The sequence below is a fragment of the Athene cunicularia genome, assembly GCF_003259725.1.
Source record: "Athene cunicularia isolate RWA chromosome 1 unlocalized genomic scaffold, athCun1 chr1_part1, whole genome shotgun sequence".
NCBI lineage: Eukaryota > Metazoa > Chordata > Aves > Strigiformes > Strigidae > Athene > Athene cunicularia.
In genome coordinates, this window is record NW_020799091.1 from 16,018,483 (window position 1) to 16,037,591 (window position 19,109).

Here is a 19,109-nt window from a genome sequence, read left to right on the forward strand (position 1 = left end):
ATTTAAAATGAACATATATGCCACGTGTCAATAACTTCCTTTTCCAACATAAATCAAGTTTGTAGAAACAAACTGGACTTAGAATAATTCCTTTAGCAAAATACTACAAAGTGCTTTGCTACTGGATAAACTCATTCACCACTAAGGAAAAGACTGATTCTCAGTAATATGAGTCAGGTTGCAAGGCATCACTGAAGATGGCAGTGACACAAAGTGCAGTTGGAGACATGTCACTAGTGGAGTACCCTAGGGGTTGATACTGGGGCTAACACTGTTTAATGCCTTCACCAATGACAATGGGGCAGACGCACCCTCAGCAAGTTTACAAACAATACAAAACCAGGAGGAGTGGCTCATACACCAGATAGTTGTGCCACCATTAAGGGTGACCTGAACAAGCTGGAGAAGTTCAAAGGGGAGTGCAATGTCCTGCACCTGGTCAGGAATAACCCTGTGCATCACTACATGTGCGGGTTGATCAGTTAGAAAGTAGCTTTGCCAAAAAGAACCTTGGGGTCCTGGTGGACAAGAAGCTGAACATGAGCCACCAGCGTACTCTCACAGAAAAGAAGTCTGGCAGCCTCCTGAGTTACATTAGGAAGAGTACCGCCAGCAGGGTCAAGGGAAGTGAACCTTCCTCTCTACTCAGCACTGGTGAGGATGCATCTAGAATACTGTGTCTAGTACTGGGACTGGACTGGGCTTCCCCCTACAAGAAAGATACAGACTTACTGGAACAAGTCTAGCACAGGGCCATGAAGTTGATTTGGGAGTATCTTTATATGAGGAGATGCTGAGCGAGCTGGGATTGATCAGCTTGGAGAAGAGATGGCTCAGGCTCAGATAAGACAGCTCTTATCAATGTGTATAAATACCTGATGGGAGGGAATGAAGGAGAGCCAGACTCTTCCTAGTAGTGTCCACCAACAGGACAAGAGACAATGTGCACAATTTAAAACCCATGTGATTCCATCTGAACACAAGAAAACAGCTTTTTTTTACTGTGTCAGGGGTCAAACACTGGAACAGCTTGACCAGAGGGGTTCTGGAATCTCCAGCTGCAGAGATATACAAAACACAACTGGACACAGTCTTGGACAACCTGCTTAAGCTGTCCCTGCTCGAGCAGGTCCCCTCCAATCTAAACAATGCTGTGGTTCTGTGATGATGATATAAGAAGTCTGAGAATCTATGCTGACAACTAAAGCATGAGGCTAGGAAGGCACTTGTGTTTAGTCCACTGCTCTGTTGCCACAGACTTCTTTTTCATAAGCCAAAGCATATATTTTGGTTACTAGTTATTAGAATCTGCCTGGCTCAGATTTTGGAAGGAAAAGCATACAAACAAATGAAAGAAAAGCTTTCCATGATTTAGTATACAAAAAACTATATGAGGCATTCTGCTTTCTTTTCTTCCTCTAAAGTGCCTGGTTTGCCAACTTCTGAAATAGAATATGGAACCAGCACCAGCTGGGCTGCCAGGTTATTTCTTTATGGCACTTCTTATTTAAATGTGTGCATTTACTGTTGAGGAGAATAAAGAAAGGACAAGACATAAGACTTTGTTTATGTATTTTTTCCATTTCTTCACAGTCTAATCAGGTGAAAAAAAAAATAGTCATACTACAGAGAGAAGAATAGAGAGAATAGACAGATACCAAAGTTTGTTGCTGTATGTGCAACTCCAATTATTTATCAGAGTGTGTAAATTTTGTACATGGTAAGCTTTAATGGGAATAGACTAGGAGGCTTCACTCCTAAAGGAGCTAACTCACTTATTCCTGCAACTGATATTTACATTTGAAAATTAGATGAAAAGTAAAGTCCACAAAAAAAACCCCCACACATTAAAATAAATCATAAAAAGTTGTAAAAGTACCAGAAATAAAAGCCATTAAATAATGTAGCATTTCATCAGCAACTGGCTTGTTTTACTACACGTGTGCTTCGATTATCTGCACCTGAAAAGTGTATTAATGGCCCATTAGGAAAAGGTACTGAAACTTGGGAGCTATCTAAAATCTGTATCCAATACCTATGCCTGAAACATCTAGAAATGGCCCAAGTCTGGCTGTTTCCCTGATTGAAATGTACTCATTCCAATTTTTAACAGCATCATAATGCTCCAGGCAGTCCACTTCCCAGAAAGGTTTGTATTTCTCAGGTGATTAAAATCACTCTGCTTTTGGCCATCTCTGAAACTACCACAAAGGTATGCTGTAATATAATTGTCTACAAATGCACTGTCTGTGGTGCCTCATCAATGAGGTAACAGAGCATCTGTGCCAGAGTCAGCCTTTTAATTGCAATGGAAAAAGTAAGAAAGCCTGGGACTGCAGACTGAGGCAGAATATGTAAAATTACAGCACCAATGTAGTTTTTATAAAGTAAACTAAATTAACTTTTTTTTATTTAGAAGATCAACATAGGAACAGCTGTAAGTTGGGGTCATCTATTGTTGCTGTGCTGCTCTGAATGCTCAGCATTAGAAAAGTTAAACTTAGGGTGGTTAAACTGCACAGATGATCAATTACAGCCTTATCTGCATGAAAGAAAACTGCATGAAAGAAATTGATTTTCCCATGTGCTACCTACCATAGAGGTGTTGGCATTGTTAAAAGACAACACTGCAGTTGAACAGAGGAGAATACACTATCTCTGAGACAATGCTAAGTGCAGAAGCCATGTGAGGAAGACAACACTAGACTGGGAGATTCCAAAACAGAAGCAGCAAGAACTCTACTGTGACTGTGCATACCACCCTCACAGACGTTCCTACTCTAGAGAGGATACTTTTGTGAATGGTGGACAAACACATCCATGGTCAAGCTGAAAGGACTGGCAACACTGACAGCCCCATTTTCAAGCAACCAGTAACACAGATGTGCCACTGCCACAGATGTTAATGAAAAAGCTATCCTTCCTTAGACTCACCCCTAGTCCCAGGAGCTCCACATCCACTACACAACTTGCAAGAAAAGTGGAAGTTGATACCAAAGCCCAGACTAAAGATTCAAAAAAAGTCAGTGCTCAGAATATTCAGACCTGTTCTCTCTCTGCCTAAAGAGTATGGCAAACCCAAAGCAATAATTAAAGTTGTTGTTTTGTAACAGGAAAATGCTATCAATAATGCAGGTACAACTCCACAAGCACACACATCTGTGTCATCTGCACACCACTGCCAGAAAAAAACAAGCAGCAGATCAGATCATTCTCATCCAGCATTCACAACTTTTCAGTGGTAAGATTCAAAAGACAAACCTTTATTACCCACTGCTATAACCTGTTTTTAGCCTTGTTAAGCTTCTAGTAATCCAGTACCATGGGAATATACAGCAATAAATGTAACTCCCCTGTCACAAAAAGCCCAAGCAATGGAAGAAGGCCTTGCAGGTGTGTAGAATACCCTCTCAAGAAATACACAGAAGATGGGAAGGTGTGGTGGGTAGACCCTGAATGGATGCCAGGTGCCCACCAAAGCTGCTCCATCACTCCCCTCCTCAACTGGACAGGGGAGAGAAAAATAAAATAAAAAGCTCATGGGTCAACATAAGGACAGGGAGATCACTCACCAGCTACCATCACAGGCAAAACAGACTTGACTGTTCAATTTATTACCTATCAAATCAGAGTAGAATAATGAGAAATAAACCCAAATCTTAAAAACACCTTCCCTCCACCCCTCCCTTCATCCCATGCTCAGCTTTGCTCACAATTTCTCTATCTCCTCCCCCTCAGCAGCACAAGGGTAACAGGGAATGGGGGTTGTGTAAATTCACCACACATTATCTCTGCTGCTCCTTTCTCCTCAGGGAGAGGACTCCTCACACTCTTCTCCTGCTCCAGCATGGGGTCTCTTCCCTGGGAGACAGACCTACATAAACTTCTCCAACATGGGTCCTTCCCATGGGCTGCAGCTCTTCACAAACAACTCCAGCGTGGGTCCCTTTCACAGGGTGCAGGCCTTCAGGCACAGGCTGCTCCAGTGTGGGTCCCCCACAGGGTCACAAGTCCTGCCAGAAAACCTGCTCCAGCGTGGGCTCCTCTCTCAGTGGGTTCACAGGTCCTGCCAGGAGCCTGCTCCAGCATGGGCTTCCCACAGGGCCACAGCTTCCTTTAGGCATCCACCTGCTCCAGAGTGGGGTCCTCCCTGGGCTGCAGGTGGAGATCTGCTCCATCGTGGACCTCCACAGGCTGTAGGGCACAGCTGCTTCACCATGGTCTGCACCACGGGCTGCAAAGGAATCTCTGCTCTGGTGCCTGGTGCACTTCCTCCCCCTCCTTCTTCACTGACCTTGGTGTCTGCAGAGCTGTTGCTCTCATATATTCTCACTCTTCTCTTCACCTGCAATTGCCGTTGCACAGTTGGGGGTTCCCCCCCCGGCTTCTTAAATATGTTATCCCAGAGGCGCTACCACCATCACTAATGGGCTCCACCTTGGCCAGCAGCAGGTCCATCTTGGAGCCAGCTGGCATTGGCTCCACCAGACACACAGGAAGCTTCTAGCACTTTCTCACAGAAACCACCCCTGTAGCCCCCTCCTACCAAAACCTTGCCACAAACTCAACACAGAAGACCAAGTAGCAAAGACTTGCTGGAGTAGTGCTTAAGGTAGAGAAGGTAAAACATGGATGGGAACAAATGCAGCAGATGAATCCAAATAGAGTTAAAAGTAAAGACACTAATTAAAACACTGAGACTAGATGATACAGACTGTTTTCAGCCCTACTCTTGATATGATGCATGACCTCAAATTAGTCCACTGTTCTTCCACTTCTCTTTCCCCCTCTTTGTCTACAAGGGATCAGAGTCTACCTCTGCCTGCACCACAACCAGCTCAGACTTTGACTGGACCTTCTACAGGTAAATACATCTACATTAGACTCCTGTAAATGTACTGAATATAAAAACAATGGGAGGCTTATGCAGACCAAAGGGAACAGGGGATGACACAGGGAAAAATAGAAGTAGAAACATAAACAGAAGTGACAAGCTTTCTAAGACGAATACAAAATGAAGGAAGGTCGATGAAGAACTGGATGCTAAGATTTAAAAATCTTCCAGTGACAACATCTCATTAAAGTTACTTATTCAATTATCAATTGACATTACCTTACATGTTTGATTTTTAACTCAGATGAGTGAGAACAGATAACATGGAAAATCAAATTAATTTGTATTAACAATACAAAAATGAAACTTCTCAGTAAAGCATCATCAAGACACATACAAACATTAAATTTACCTCAGATCCTAAACTGAGAGAGGTTATTTCATCCTCAAAAGCAGAATGTGTATCAATATGAGGAGGAATTCCTGCATAAGAAAAAGCAAAAAAGTCAGTATAATAGAGTGCCATCTCTGTTAACAAGCTCTATTTCCATGCATGTCCATATAGAAAACTGGAATGTACAGTTGAAGAAACAAAATTTGTCATAAACAAGGGAGTTGCCTTCCAAAAGAATTCATGACAATTGTCTGATTTATATGCCCAGTTTAAATGCACACAGTTAACCTAAGTGTCCTGCATAATCAGTGGAAATATCCAGAAGACAGTTTGGGGCACCCAAAGGCCTCACCCTCTGAAGATTCCAAATGCTCTCCTTGCTGCAGACAGCACCTGAAATCACTACATTCTCCTCTAAAGGCAGTTTAGCCCTTAGCACTACCAGTTATGGTACATTAGGTGATTTTAGGCCTTAGTTCATCCATGGTCATGTATTTCTCCCTCACTTTCTTCACAGAGAAGGAAACATCCCAAATACTCCCTCTATTGCTAAGCAAATGACTGTGCTAGGGGGGTCTCAGCCTCAGAATTAGGGCCTACTACCATGACCACAGGCCCTGTCAGGGTCAAACTCTGCCTCTGCTTTGCAGTTCCCAGGAGAACTCCACAAACCATTGCTAGGCTAACCCCTGGGTAGAACATCTGTCAGTGTGTGTATGAGTAAACACACATAAGTGAGAATTACCAAAGGGACAGTAATTTTTATGGGTTAAAATCTTTCTTTCAGATCTGCTAATTGGAAAGAAACTGCCATTTCCCACAGCTTGTACCACACATTTTAACACCAAGTGCTGAAACAGCAGCATGCATGCTACAGCAAGATCTCACCCTGTGGTGGGGAACTGTAGGCAGCAGTGAAGCAAGGCCAGCACACAGCTTGGGAGAACTACACCTTCCTTTGACACTCTAGCAGGCTCAGACAGATAAGAGTAGCTCCTACATGATCCAAACCAAAACAGTTCTATTTGCTTATTAAAAATTCTACCCATGTTCATTTTGGACACTACTGAATTCCTGAGCTGAAAATATTTTCTCCCAACAGTGTCAGTCAGTCCTATTAAGCACCGTTATTATATGCCAGATTTTACCTCTAGATGTAAATATTCTGAATTCCATTAGTTTCAGTGAAAGCAATACAAGTGTTTTATAAGGTCAACATTTAATCTGAGAGAAAATCAGCAAGTCTTGAAAATCAAGGACACATTATCTGTTTGTGCTTGCTCATAACTTTGCTTCAGTATAAAGCACTGAAACTCTGCCTTCAGATGCGCACTGAAGTCAGTGCAATTCACCATGCAACAGAAGAGCATTTACTGCTCTTTTCAGCATCACCCAGACAATTCAATCAAGACTACAATGACCAATCTACCTGTTGTTCATACTCCATATATGCAGCACACGGCAAGAGACAGTCACCTAAGCATTCAAAAGTAGAAGGTAACTTTCAAGTATAAATCTACAACTTAAAACTTTAATTATTAGGACCCTGAATGAATAAAGTGCTCTCAAAAGGGAATTCATTTAATGTGTCTTAAGGGTGGCCCCTACAGCTTAGATACCCAAAGTCATCAGTCACTTTTTAAAATCTCAAGTGTAATTTTCCAATCTTTCTTAGAACACAGATTCTAAAGGTATTAATCTGACTGCACTCTGTGCTCATTCATATCCCAACAATTTGCACTTAAAGAGTATTTTGCTTTGAGTTTTTTGGTTTTTCTTTTTTTTTTTTTTAAAAAAAAAAAAAGCAGCATCTACAATTCTAACTAGTCTCCTCTGGTGACCCAGCCAGAAGTACATGACTGTATCAATTTAACAGATCATCAGATACATAAACAAATAGGATCAGCTTTTCAGACCCTTGTTTGGCAGACACTGTATTAGCTGACAGACATTAATTCTGAAAGAAAAGCTGTTGTCCTTTCTTCCGAAGGACAAACGAGATATCCACTCTAGAAAGCAAGCCAGATACTTAGCCTTGATGACTGACCTTAGCAAAAAGCACAGCATGTCATTTATTCTCTAGAGGTGTGATTAGAAGCAAATTTCTCTTCGGATGTCTCCAGTTTGGGAAAGATTACAGAAATAGAGTAGTTTCTTACTCCTGAGATATGGGAGCACTGCTTGCATCATACTTAAAAGTCTATATATCATATATACTAATGTTGTATCACATGTACTAACAGCAAGAGCAGTTTCCTGCAGACTGTATGCACAGTACAGAGAACAATAAGAGTTTGGAGTGAAAAAATGCACTTCACTACAAAAACAAATGTGACTATTTATTCCTGTATCTTTTTATGGTTAGTTTCCATGTTAAGGCCTTGGGCTCTGAAACACCATCAATCTCCGTAACAGTGGTATCAAAAACTGTACTTCTAAACAAAGTTCCCAGGTTCAGAAAGCAGTATGAAGACTTCAGTTTTGATTCAAGGTATCTCTGGTCACAGAGGAAATACACCAAGCATGTGCTTAAACCCTGTTCCTATACCATGTCACATTTAGATGATACTCCTCCCTCCTGATTTTCAGTTAAGTTGTACAGCTTTGTCTGGGATAGAGTTAATTTTCTTCACAGTAGCTTGTGTGGTGCTATGCTTTGGATTTGTGGTGAAAACGGTGTTGATAATACAGGGATATTTTAGTTACACAGCATCAAGGTCCTTTCTGGTTCTCACGCTTCCCTGTCAGACTCTGTTGGGGGTGCACAAGAAGTGTGGAGGGGACACAGCTGCGACAGCTATCGAAGGGATGTTCCATACCATATGACATCACATTCAGCAGTAAAACTAGGGGTGAAGTTTATTGCAGATGTCATTACTCAAGGACTGGTTGGGCAATGGTTGGCTGGTACTAAGCAATTGTTTTGGGGGTATTTTTGTATCACTTATTTTTTATTTCTTTTTTCTAAAAAAAACCCAAAAACCCACAAAAAAACCCACCTTATTAAACTGTCTTTATCTCAACCCATGAGTATTCTCACTTTTATCTTTCTGATTCTTCTCCCTAGCTCAATGAGGAGGAGCGAGCAAGTGTGGTGCTTAGTTGCCTACCAGGGTTAAATCACAATGTAAGGTAAAGAGCTCAGAATTTTCGAAGGATAAACACTTACCTTGTCCAGGTTCATATTGATTTATAGTCAGTTGATCTGGTTTATGTTGGATATATCCCTGCTTCAAGCACTTCTCCAAGAATAGGTCACAAATTTCAGGAAGACCTAGTCAATAGAAACAAAACTGTAAGCAAGATAGGATATCTTTTTACATTTTTATCTTCTTTATTTACAATAAGCATAATAACTGGACAAAATACATATCTACAAAGCTGTTTCTGTGTAAGTCCATCTGCAGTAATGATCACTCTGCATTTTCTCTAACACACACATCAGAATTGGGGGCCTGACGTGCAAGCTCAATTTATTTATAACATCTACCAATTAGAAAGGCTATTTCTCCAAGGCCTCCACATTCAGAACTGGATCACTCCTTACAAATGCAAACTGCACTATCTCTATGCATAAATAAAAGCATATCAAAGCAGAGGCAAAGTTTCCACCAACTACAGTAAAAAAGTTGCACTCAAGTGCAAAATTATTATGCAAAGTCAGAAGCTGTGCAGAGAGCTCTCCAAAAAACTCACTCCCTAAAAATCTGTTACCGAATTAGATTAAGTATCAAGCCCCAAAAAATCTGCTGAAGTTCAACTGGTCTTGAAATAAGAATGAATGATTACAGTCCTTCACTGAATTTTTAGTGTGCTATTTTACCTGAGGACTTCATTGTAAAATTGTTGGAGGCAACACCCACAAACATGTCAGTAATAGTCCCGTGAATCTATTGACTTTTATTTTCTATTTGCTCTCCCCCAATGAAATGTTTATGCTTTTCTCACACAAAACAGTTTAGCTATGAGACTAGAGAACAGCTCAAATATCAATGATTTTATAGCTTCATTTGTTAAAACAGCAATATAACCAGAATCCTTTGGTTGGAAGCTACATCCAACCCAGTACACATACGTCACCTTAAACACTTTCAAGTTGAATAGGAATTTAACTCCCCTATTTTACTATTTTTAAATCTAAGACTATAAGATGACTCACTCACTTTGCTCTGACTCACAGCTCTCAACTCCAAATAAGTTATTCAAACCTTCTCAAAATTGCTTTTGGTCCAAAGGAAATTTTATTTTGGTGTGAATCCAGCAAGCTTGAAGCTAGTCAAGATAAATACACACAAGATATATCACAACCCCCCAAACAAATATGTAATTTGTAACACAATTATTTTATGAAACAAAAGCTAAAAAAGAAAGACAATTACAGCCCCAAAAGCCTGATCTGACTGGACCTCAATGGAGGGCTGCACGTGATTGGAAAACAAGCTTCAAGCACTCACAAGAATTCAAAAGCACTGTTCAGTGTGTGCTTAAGATACAGTGAAAGCTCTCCTTTCATGAAAATCTCACCTCTCCCTTAATTAGAATCTCACATCCATTTCTCAGTGAGGCTGTGAGGCTTAAAGGCTTACATAATGCTTCAAACATCAGTGCAAAATAAGTATGATTTAACAGGGAAGTTCTTACCTCCAGGCAAAGGCTTGTCTTTATCAACATTGTTGTTATCATAGCAGAACTCATATCCAAAATGTTTTACTCTTCTATGCTTTAAAGTCTTCTGGGCTGTGAAAACACACAAATTTGAAGTAAGATTAGACTACATAAAAAGAGCGTAGGTAATTTTCTGTGCTTCCCTATTCCATTTGACCCGTTAACATTAACTGTTAAAACAATGTATGTGACCCTTGTCCTTCATTGCACGCACTTCTGCCTTATTACCTTTTGTATTTCATCAAGTATCACATTCACTGCTGTCTGAACTCAAACTGATGGTGTTTCTATATATGCAAGTAGAGAGTAACAATTTTCTTGAGCCATGTTTAATGCATCTTTATTCTTGCCCTGATCTCTGAACTTGCACTTGACTGATATCCAGTGGATACACCAGGATCATTCACTTTCACCAGTCACCAAGTTACATGTTAGCTAAGGTCAATATAACCTTTTGTGTTGTTCCAAGGAACAAAATTTACACAGAAACCTTGAAGTGAATTCCAAGAACAATTAATTTATTGAGATATTTAACTCCACAGAGCCCAAGTGAAGGCACAAAAACATCCAGAATGTGTGTCTCACTGACTATTTAAGAGGAGACACATCTCCTCAGCTGGACATCAAATTACAAGGGTAACCTTCACAGAACAGTCTTGTGCTTGGCAAAAGACATCTAAAAAAAAAACCTTACTTGCTTTGGAATGCAGGAACATTATTCAAGTATATCCATACCAGAATACCAATACGCTTGCACCCAGGAGTTCATCACCTGCAATGTAAGAACTAATTTCTAAAATGCTAAGAACAAATACACAATGATTTCAAACCACACATTTACCAAGATATAGACTTCTTTTCAACTAAAACTGTAGGAAAAAACAGCATAAAAGTATGGGAGGTCTGATTTTCTATGGTTCTGCCCACCATTCTGAATATCTTCATCTGCTGTCCAGTCAAGACTTTCCAACATCCTCCTTTCTTCCTCTGGAGAAATAATATTTTCAATGACCATTATGCCTGGAGGCAAGCTTGTAGGAGCAGCATTCTCCCAGAAAACTAAGGTGTATGGAAAAAGAGAATATTGTCACTGTTTAGAAAAAACAAAACCATGGGTACCCTATTCCATCTGACCAGTTAAAGCTATGTATGAGAATACAGTACAGCTGTAGAAATATTTACTTTAATGATAGAACAAAGCCCTCATTGGGGTCTTATTTGGTTAATGAATGATCCCCTTTTTGGCATGACAAAACAGGATAAAGCCCAAGTTTTGCATTATGCAAAACACATTCTAAAAATTTTACTGCATAACACCAACAAGACTCCACACTATTCAAACGTAAAACCACTTGTGATTTTCCTGTCAAAATAATGGTAAAAATAATTTCCCAATCACTTCCAGATTCTACCTGCATTTCATCTTAATATTCTAGAACTCTAGTGATTTACCAGGTGTACTCTGTCCAGAGAAGCAATCTGCAATCAAATATGGAGGAGTATAATGCTATAACCTAGGTGAACACAAAATGTTGGTGATGGAGGGACATTCAGTTTGCTATCCTAACAGCTTAAAAAAAAGCTATTAACAGGCAGAATGTATAGACCAACACCAGAAATCCTTTTCACTAAACACTCTAAAAGCTCACAGAAATAGCAACAGTTCTTGTATTAAATAGCTTATAGCCAGCCATAAAAAAAGCCTGGTGAGAATCAGGGGGAAAAAAAAAGCCAGAAATCATACTGTGCCTATTTTCTGCCCTGGGGTTGAGATACAGATCGCAAGACTAAGCTCACACAAGAAATCCAATGAACTGTCCAGAGATTTCTTGGGTCCCAATTTAGCTCCTTAATCACAAAACCTTCAGGTGCAGTACTGAATGGTCTGGAAACTATCTAAATGCTTTTTCCTTTTGCCTCCAAGTAAAGGAGTTCAAATTAGAGTATTCCATCATGAAATATAAGGAGCAAACATTATTTTATGTCCTGAATCTTCAATTCTGACTTTCATCCTCTGTGTCTTCTTACAAAGACTAGTGTGCTTTTAGCTATATTTACAACCTAGGAAGTAAAAGCAAAAGGAATCAGTATACAGGAAGTTGAATATATAGGAGAGCAGAAAAGTTATACCTTTTTCCACAAAATTAATATATAGAACTATGTTTTGGCCAAAGTCTTCCAGTGTTACTTCTTTTCCATTAAGGGCATCAAAGGCTTTCTTGGCTTCTTCTGTTGTCCCATATTTCACAAATGAATATGGTTTATTTGGTGGCATTAAGAGTGTTTCCACCAATCCATATTCTTCTACCATCCTGAGCAGTTGGTGCCTACTCATCCCATTACCGAGACCAGCATTGGCAATAACCAGGCTCTAATTAAAGAGGAATTTGAAAAAAATGGAGAATTAGTGATTACGGTTTGTTCATTTAAAACTAACACTCTATCAAGAGAGCAGCTCTATAAAGAAAGATTAAGCCCATGAGTACTCCTTTAGCTATTTCACACAAGATATTTACATTTCAATGAGCTTGGTCTATGAGCCTAAGGCAACCTTTGTTTGCCCAGCACATATTCTGGCAGAAAGACTTACAACCTCTATCATAGATACCTCCTCTATTAATGCATGTAGTTACTATTACAAGAGTGTTTAAGTTTTGAACCAGCATGTGTGTGTCAAGTGTACTGCAGGCAATCAGTGACACCGGCACACAAAATTCTGGACATTTCAAAAATGGACTTTTTCCAGAGACCTGTTGCCACTAACAAAAACAAACAGAAAAACTTCTGAAGACCATGATTTTTTTTTTCAAGAAAAGTTTTCTCATCTTTGTCAAGGAGTCTCTCCAAGCATAGAAAGGCTGATATTCCCAGTTCCACTTCATGTTACGCATACACCTAGTTCACCAAAAAAGCAGCAGCCTCTAGAAACAGAGCATCTAGTTCTGCTCCAGCACTCTTACCTGATAATTCTCCCTCTTGTTTTTATAAGCAAAAGGGATTTATGTCCCATCCTTAGTTAACACAGATTACTTCATGCACAATGCCTAAGTGCTTAATTCTACACTTCGATAGTGATTTATGTCCAACATTATCAGGAGTGGGCAGTTTGTGAGGACTGTTGCTGGTTTGTCAAATATTAGAACAAACAACAAAATAGAACTTTTCAAAGGACTATTATTCAAGAAATATCATTTGGAAATACACAGGCATTTTCAATATAAATTAACAAGTTCTTTTGACATCTAAATAGCTATATGCCATAACTGCTAATCATGGTGGTTGAAGGAAGTTTAAGTCCCTTTTTAAGGCCAAATGAGGATGCAGTCTTGAAGTTTTGATTGAGCTCTAGTGACTCCAAAGAGCTAGCAACAATTTACTCAGATTGACTCTATGTAATACCTTTCCAGAAAGCTTTCAGACAATCTTTTCCTTAAAGTCTATAAATGTTCTGTGACCTTTTTTGAAGACAGCTGGTAAAGCATTCAATTGTTTCAAATGACAGCATTTCACTTCTCTAGAAGACAGAAAATTAGATTTAAAACTGAAGAAAAGGATTATTAAACCGAAAATTTATATAGTGAGTATTGCTATGATTATGCCTATCGTGATGACTCTGGTAACACTTGTTCTTAGCACTGCATGAGGCTGTCCATTACTGATCACATTTTTCAAAGGTGACCACACTATTATTATTGTTATTTTCTCGAATGTTATTAATGGAGATGCCCATGTCTGTAGAGAAGATGCAGATTCAAACCAGTGCTTCCACTGACTATAGGCAATTCATCTACAAAGACCATCAGTACACAACAGCAGCATGTACAGCAACTGATCATGTTTTCCTGACAGAGCAATTTCAACATAGACTCTTGCACAAAGCCTGAAAGCATTTTCTGTATTCTTGACACAGGTTTATCACCAGCACTACAGTTCTGTTTCATACATCACTTATTCAAATGTTCTATCATCGATGAGGGTCTTGCTGAATCTCAAGGTTACTCTTTGGGTATCTTAGATGGATAATTTGGTATCTGGGCCAGTGTCAGAGGGGACAAGTCCCAGATTATGGACCCATTTCCAAGCAACACTAGAAAAACACAGTCCCTGCTCCAAAGTGCTTACAGTAGATACAAGATTTCTGGGTCATTTTAGCATGTGTCCACATGGTGTGAAATCCAAGTGAAGACTAAGCCAAATTTTGTTATTAAAAAGTATAAAAATCTAACCGATACTTCCATATTTGAATGGAAAGAATTTGCAGGATCAAGATGAAAAAGGCTAGAGTAAATGATACTGCTCTACATTGTTTCAAGACATTAGCATCTCCCCACAACTGACAGAGGGAAATTATAAACTCTTTCTCTAACTTGTTCACTTTGTGTCTGCATGTTCCTGTCACTTTCTTCTACACAGTATCTGAGAGGTGACCCTCTGATCTGCTGTAACTCTACTGTGACAATAAAGTGGCTTATGGTTAAAATTCACTGAGCATCATAAGAAAGCAGAATTCCCTCCTATCTTGTGCCCTTTTGTGCAAGGGAAGATAAAGTTATCCCCTTTTCAACAGCTGCAAGTCAGTCAAATCAGTTCAACTCCCACAGAACCACACAGCCTAAATCAATTTAGGTGAAGAAAACAATGTGGAAAAGATTTCTAAGACAGACGTGTTTTTAACAGAGAGTTTAGACAAGACAAATTATACTTGATAGAGAAAAACAGAGCAAGGAAAGATAGGAAAGAATAAAACCAGAGTAGGAAAAAAAAAATCACAGAGAAGAAAAGAAGTTTCTTGACTTCAACAAGGTAACATTACCCATGCTTCCTCTTCCTCCCCAACCCAAGGAACTACTGTTTCAGATTTCAAAAAAACTTATCCAAAGGCCATCAAAGCCTCTCCACAGACTTTAAACTGATGAAGTACAGTTCTGCTTTGAAATCAAAGAGGCATAGAAAACCCTCAGTCTCAGGAAGTGCATTTTGGAGGAGAATTGCATTTTCGACAAAGCATATGTGTGAATACATAGAAAACAGGTAAGCAGCATTTTCATTCTACCATCAAAATCAGAACTACCAGTCACCTGTGTGGCATGGGAGATGCACTCAATGCCCTCATGTCTCATCAATGTATGCTGAGCTCTGACCTGCTTCCTCAATACCTTCTTCTTCAGTTTATGGATTTTTAAATGATCTTTGCTGGTTTTAACTTCCATGTTGGTGATCTGGGAAGAAGAGTAACAACACATAGTAAGTGTCCTACTTAAAAAATTAAATACTTCAGTCTGCTCTAGAAAGATAGCCTCCCCACCTCATATGTCATCTCTAGGATCATAATAGGACTTCAGATAATTCCAGACTTTATTAATTATTTGGGGCTGACAAAATTGAGTCTGCAAAGTACGTTCTTCCTCAGTCAATAGCATGGTTTTCCCCATCTCTGGAGTTCTTAATAAAACACAGTTTAATAACCCTCCCAAAATTAAAGCTTTATAAAGATTTCCGAGATTTTAATTTTCCAGATCTCTTCCTCTTTACTTCTTTATTTCCAGTATCACTATACCTGTTTGCAGTTTTTAACCTGTCTGCCCCTCCTGTTTTCACAAAGTAGGTTCAGTTAATGTCCTTCTCTCTACAGTCTCTCCAGAGCAGAATAAGAGAAAAAAATATATGTGGAACTGCCATGAGATTTGTATTGTAATGTTTTATCTCAGTAAGTTATTCATGCCTCACCGAATGCCTGAGTTGGAGATGAACTGTTCCCATTCAGCTACTTTTTCCTAATTGCCACTTTCAAGTGAATATGACATTTGGCAAAAAATGGGGCTTTTGAGAGTAGAAAAATGTGTTCAATACTTAGATGTGCAAGAATTAGAAAAACAGGATGCTCCACACGTCATTTAGCACATCTCCTGAGGGCAAACTTCAGGCAAATCACATTCCTGTCATGAGAAGGAACGAAAAACTGTGTACAGATATTAACTATTGAATTTAGTGGTAACACAGCATTTACCTACCAGTGAGTCACTTAAGGGTCACTGGCCTTCTCCAGGTTTTGTTGACATCTTTTGCCACTTTTGGTCTACTGCTATATTGAGACCATGCAGTACCTTCCTACGTCCCTCTGAGCCTACTTCATTTCCCTTCCCACCCTCAAACCCAAGGGAAGAGTCCAGTCCTCACATAAGACTATGACAATGCTCCCAGACACTGATGTAGATAGATTTTGTCTTTCTCTTTTTCTCTCCCTATAGCATAATCCCTTACCCATATTTTAGGGGTTTCCTAACAGTACACTGGACAACCTAACTGCAGTTCCTTTTCCATTCTTTCATTATCATTGATCTGGTAACAATCTTTCCACCTCATCTCTTCACCTCAAGAAATGTTTTTGTTTCTGGGGGATTTTTTTTAAGAAAATAAAAAAAAAAAACAAAAACAATAAACAAAACCAAAACCCCCCGAACAACTATGCCAATCATCTCTTATGTATTTATTTAAACGTGTCAACTGCTCCAAGTTATGTACCTTCTGGCTTGCAAGACTGCATAGCTACTTCCCCATACCTAAACTGCAGACACAATCATGATAATATGTTGATGTACCACAGGAAAACTATGAAGGTAAAAAAAAAAAAAATTCACCTTAATATTTGATGCAACTTTGTATTGAATGACTCGGCAAGTTTTTCTTTTAAACAAATGCAAATATGCTAGCAAAAGTGTTGGAAAAATATTAAAGAGTTGCATAGGATCTGTAGGTATATATTCCCTGTGGCTGCTGCAGCATTACCATCAACATGCACAACTATTAATTGCACTGAAACAGAAAAATCTTTAAAGGGAATCAGAATCACAAAAGAACCCCATGGAAATAACAGATTCTAATATTCCAAAAAGGAGCAGAATAAATGCTGCCAAGAGTCAGTCTTTTGCCACTCCTTACTATTTGTTAGTTCTTCCTCCTACACTTGCTCTTCCGCTCCCAAATCCAATTTTACAGCAGTCTCAAATGAATTAAAATACTTGTCAAAGAAAATTAATTGGCAACAACAATTTCAAGAAAACCTAGCAAGTAACTGGCATAGTAGACTCCAACAATTCTAACCTGAAATGGTTTCAGACGCCTGCTGTCAAGTTGAGATGGTGTATGCATGGCCATAACAGTTTGAACCTGAACCTCCTGGCCTCCTGCATTTTAAGCAAGCATTATTCAAGTCTTTACACATATCCTAACCACATAAAGATCACATTTACATCTGAGACTGACAAAAAACCTAATAAATTACTCAGCACCAAGATCCATCCTACTGCCATCAGATTCTTGCCAGTTCCTAGGGCCTCTTGCTCAGAGCTAATTCAAGCGTAACCATGCTAATGTGCAATGGAGGCAAAATGTATGAGAAGGAAATCTCACAAGTGACAAAACTCTAACAGGGTACAGTTTCAGAAAAAGGAGTAGACTACTGAAATAATTATTTCATGCGACTTCAGAAACATAAAGTCTAGAGGCTGAAAAGATCAAGTCCAAAAGGCTTGGACTAACCAACTTTATTTGCCATACGCAGGTGAAGAGGCCAATAGGTTTACAGACCGCCCATGTACAGGTTCTTCCTTTCAGGGGAGGGGGACAAGCAGTCTCAAACTACGTCACAGGAAAGTACAGGAGAGACATAGCTTTGATTTGGTGAGGTGGGGTTACAGAAAGAGAGTAAAAATATGGGATATGTTTACTCTTTGGAACTGTGCAAATCTGGTTCAGATGGAAAAGCACGGAGGCTATATAGATGACCCATACCAGTCAGACAACTGTCATGCAGCATCTGCAGAACCAACCTAGCCAGAAGAAAAGATTATCGCACTGAAAGGCTCAGGCCTCTCCCATAACATGTACACCTCTATGCACTGGAAGACTTAATCTGGTCTCAGGGGAAAGCAGCTCTGAGTTTAGGCCCTCACAAACTCCCACATGCTCCAGGCAAAAGGCAGTAAGTCATGGCCCAATATTTGGCAAACTAGCACAGAAACTGAAGTTGGAAGACTACTTTCCATTCTTTCGTAATCTGTGAACTAAACAGAACAAGGTACAGATGAGGTGTGACTGCTACCTAAACAACGGAATTTAAGACTGGCAGAGATGCCCTACCCCACACTGCCCGGCCTTTCACCTGCTGCTCAAGAAGCTGAAGGCCTTCCCTATGTGCTGTGACATGCTTGACAGCATCAACCAGATGCCTCCAGCCACTGAAGGCATCGCAAACAGCACTACCTCCATTGCTGAGACAGCAGAACCTTCCCTTAGTCTCTGTCTGAACTGGGCCTTTAACTCTCTTGGCCTTGTCTGCTGCATCATTACCCAAGGCTCAATTCTGCAGGCATATAAAACAACGTCTGCCTTGAGTTACGAGTTAAGGAATCTCACTCAACTGTACATAAGCAGAAAGCTTTATTTGGTAGCATCTCACACTCCCTTTATAATGGCAACATGACTACAGAAGAAAAAGCATGCAGCAGTGGATTATTCAGTACTATTACCACCTCCATTCACAAGTATTTTAAAAAGTAGCTCTTGAAAATACATTGAAACAATCTCCCCTTGCAATGCTAGCTCAGGTCACACAAGTGGCCGGAAGTTATTACAAGGATTCATGTAAAGCTTTAACATATAGGGGGAACATAATTTGCAGAAGCCACTTCTGAAAAATTAAAGCGTATCGTTACTGGAGTGGAGCTACGGCAACCGTCAGCAGATGGAGCACCACGCTCAGTTATGAAGTTTGTCAGTTTATTATTCAGTTTTGGCTTTCTTTTGTGTCGCAGACACTAAACATAAATGTATACAAACACTGTATACACACATCAAAACCTGTGGAAAAAACGAAATTCAGGCGCCCTGACAGGGTGATTTAAGAGATGCAGCACTGACCAGACTCTCCAGTACATCCCTGCGGCTATCCCCACTCCATCTCTGCCAGTGACAGTCAGTACTGAAACCCCTTAAATTCACGGGCGCTGGGCACTCACTGAAAATAATAACGATAACAACAACAGGAATGTGTGCATGCTGTTCTGCTCCGAGTAAACACGGGGGAGGCTGTAAATGCTGGGAGGCGGGCGCAGGGGTTGACTCGGCCTTTTCCCCCTCACACCACCGCGCCCTGGCAGGGCATGGGCCGGGCCCAGGCCGCCGCGGACTCGGCTCCCCCGCCACGGCGGCGGGGAA

General features: G+C 40.0%; 1 protein-coding gene across 6 annotated transcripts in view; it reads right to left on the minus strand.

Moving 5' to 3' along the window:
* The window catches only part of ALKBH8 (alkB homolog 8, tRNA methyltransferase), a 47,123-nt gene extending 29,139 nt beyond the window's left edge, over positions 1–17,984 (minus strand). The window contains exons 1-9 of one of the 6 annotated variants that reach the window (XM_026855559.1): positions 17,685–17,984; positions 16,833–16,893; positions 16,370–16,502; positions 14,972–15,112; positions 12,024–12,264; positions 10,821–10,952; positions 9,870–9,965; positions 8,398–8,502; positions 5,247–5,317 (exon numbers count right to left, since the gene is read on the minus strand). In XM_026855559.1, coding sequence (XP_026711360.1) covers positions 5,247–5,317; positions 8,398–8,502; positions 9,870–9,965; positions 10,821–10,952; positions 12,024–12,264; positions 14,972–15,103 — 777 coding nt within the window. In that variant the 5' untranslated portion in view covers positions 15,104–15,112; positions 16,370–16,502; positions 16,833–16,893; positions 17,685–17,984. Of the gene's footprint in view, positions 1–5,246; positions 5,318–8,397; positions 8,503–9,869; positions 9,966–10,820; positions 10,953–12,023; positions 12,265–13,292; positions 13,343–14,971; positions 15,113–15,620; positions 15,722–16,154; positions 16,167–16,369; positions 16,503–16,832; positions 16,894–16,966; positions 17,108–17,684 lie in introns of those variants that run through there. The other 5 variants (XM_026855552.1, XM_026855544.1, XM_026855569.1 and 2 more) reach the window with 5 other exon arrangements.
* Positions 17,985–19,109: the final 1,125 nt, after the last annotated feature.